The following is a 2751-nucleotide window of genomic DNA, read 5'->3' on the forward strand; positions in this document are numbered from 1 at the left end:
CCTAGAAATGATCTGATATCCACCTGAGGTGTTTTCTAGGCCAACTTTACATGGTGACCTAACTTTCGCAAGTCGAGTTTTCCAGGCCACCATGGTGAATGACCTAGAAATGATATGATATCCACCTGGGGTGTTTTCAGGTCATTTTACCATGGGGGCCTAGAAATATCAACTTGCAAAAGTTAGGCCACCATGTTAAAATGGCCTAGAAATGCCCTGATATTCCCCTGGTGTGTTTTCTAGGCCAACTTTACATGATGGCCTAACTTTCGCAAGTCGAGTTTTTCTCGTCCCTCTTCAAAGAACGTCCAAAAACTCACTCATAATATTCTCTGGGCGGTGTTCCGTACCACGAATCCATTTCCGTCCATTTTCGAATCATCGTCTGCGTGCTGAGTGATGTGTGAAGAATACGGTTTTTGATGGAGATGCTATCCGCCGGCGAGTGAAGCGTTTGATCATCCAAAAGTGTCATTTCGGGAATCGGACGAAGTGGAAGAAGGAGGACACCGTCGTTTAGTGTGGATCTGGAAGAGAAGCAGTTGCTTGTGGCCTAGAAAAATTGAGAAAATTAGGCCATCATGGTAAAATGGCCTAACTTTCGCGAGTCGAGATTTTTAGGCCACCAACTTTTAAGACGTAGAAATCGCCTGATGTGGTTTCTAGGCGATTTTAACACGGTGGTCTAACTTTTGCAAGCTGACTTTTCTAGGCCACCATTCTAAAATGGCCTAAAAATGGCTTGATATTCACCAAATTTGTTTTCTAGGCCATTCATCATGTTGGCCTAGGAAACTAACGTTGAGAAAATTAGGCCACCATAGTAAAGCTGGCCTGAAAATGACCTGATTTTTATCTGAAGTTTTTTCTAGGCCATGAAGCTTGGTGGCCTAATAAACGGAAACAGGAAAAGTTAGGTCATCATGGTAAAATGGCCTGATATTCACCAGGTGTGTTTTCCAGGTCATTTTAACATGGTGGCCTAGAAAAATCATATTGCAAAAGTTAGTCCACTATGTTAAAATGACCTAGGAACGCCTGATGTAGTGGCCTAGAAAAAGTAAAAGTTAGGCCACTATGGTAAACCCGCTCCCACCTCTTCTCCTGACTCTGCATCTGTCCTACCACTGCACTCCTCTCTCCACCTTGACTTCCACTCCCATTTCCAGTGGCACCCGTGTCTCCGCCCCCACCGACTCCGCCCCCTTTCTTCCCAGCCACGCCCCCATCCGTTTCATCATCATCATCCTTTCGTTTTCCCTCGAATTTCGGTGTGCATTTCGTTGATAACATTGTCAGTCTCCGCCCATCATCATCATCCGATGCATCCGATGAGCTACACGAAGTGCTTCGTTTCGTCCTAGCTATAAATCTCTGATGCGGATCGTATCGTCTCAGAATATCCGGCGAAACGATTGCCTGTCGTGGACGTATCGATCTGACGGCACTGTAGGTGTTCGGTGTGCATTGTGTGAATTGAGCTGATTGGGTTACTGTAGGTGTTGATGAGGACGTCGTGCCTCCTTTTGTGACGAATGGCGTTGAGAGGAGAGAGGCGGCCGAGGATTTGGAGGCATGGACTGAGGAGTGGTGTCGGCTGGGCAAGTGGACCAGGCCAGTTGATGCTGAGCTGGAAATTATCGATTGTGGGTGGAAAGCTTCCAAATTCCAAAATTCGAAAAATTTGCAATTTTTATATTTAGTGGAGTGGGCGGAGCTTGCGAATTTTCTTAATTCAAAAAATACAAAAATCCATAACTCCAAAAAATTCAGAAAATCTAAAAATTGAGGGGAGAAGGCGGAGCTTGTCAATTTTAGAAAATTTGAAAACTCAAAAAATCTGAAATTCGAAAATTCAAAAATGCAGAAATCAAAAAATTTAAGAAATTCCAAAAATCCAAAAAATTCAGAAATTCAAAAAACCTGAAATTCGGAAATTCAGAATTTTCAAAATCGGTAATTTTTAATTTGTGGGCGGAGCTTGTGAATTTTAGAAATTCAGAAATTTTAAAAAAATCTGAAATTCTGAAAATTCAAAAAATTCCAAATTTTCAAAAATCGGCAATTTTCAAATTTAGTGGAGTGGGCGGAGCTTGTGAATTTCAGAAATTCAGAAATTTCAAAAAATCTGAAATTCGGAAATTCAAAGAATTCAAAAAAAATCAGAAATTCAGAAGTTTAGAAATTTCAAAAATCGACAATTTTAATTTGATTGGGGTGTGGGCGGAGCTTGATTTTCGGTCGATTTCGGACCATTTTCAGCCCTTTTTCCATCATTTTTCGGACCATTTTCAGCCAATTTCAGTGCCTAAAAGTGGGCGTAGCATCTTCTTCTTCTTACCGATTCGCCCGTCCTCCTCGATCATCCAGCGTTCGGAGATGACGGCTAGACGTCGACTGGAACACCTCAGATCCGTCTTCGGTCTGAAAATTGGTGTTTTTTTAATCAATTTTTGCGATTTTTATAGGCTAAACAATCGATTTTCAGCCAGATTTTTTGTCTGAAAAATGAATTTTTCGCCAAAAAAAAACAGCCCTCACCTCTTCACAAATTCCCAACAAATGTGGTGATGAGGAGAGCTTTCGCATTCCACTATTCGTCACACTGGCCGACGACACTTTCAGACGGGACATTGACGAGATTGTCGACATTGCTGCAAAATTTCAGAATTTCAGGTCATTTTGGGACATCTTTTTAGGTGGTCTTAGTCTCGAATTTAGGGCTCCGCGTCACTTCGAACTATGTGACAC

General features: G+C 42.0%; 1 protein-coding gene across 1 annotated transcript in view; it reads right to left on the bottom strand.

The window, feature by feature from the left end:
- Window positions 1-2652, bottom strand: part of CBG11877 — a gene marked incomplete at both ends in the record, with an annotated part of 4701 nt that extends 2049 nt beyond the window's left edge. Inside the window, 6 exons of the mRNA XM_002638636.1 lie at window positions 321-527; window positions 801-834; window positions 1029-1840; window positions 1924-2025; window positions 2342-2424; window positions 2542-2652. Of these exons, the coding sequence (XP_002638682.1) occupies window positions 321-527; window positions 801-834; window positions 1029-1840; window positions 1924-2025; window positions 2342-2424; window positions 2542-2652 (1349 nt within the window). The remainder of the gene's footprint in view (window positions 1-320; window positions 528-800; window positions 835-1028; window positions 1841-1923; window positions 2026-2341; window positions 2425-2541) is intronic.
- Between the last annotated feature and the right edge of the window lie 99 nt (window positions 2653-2751).

The sequence above is a fragment of the Caenorhabditis briggsae genome (genome assembly GCF_000004555.2).
Source record: "Caenorhabditis briggsae complete genome, chrI, whole genome shotgun sequence".
NCBI classification, from domain to species: Eukaryota; Metazoa; Nematoda; class Chromadorea; order Rhabditida; family Rhabditidae; genus Caenorhabditis; species Caenorhabditis briggsae.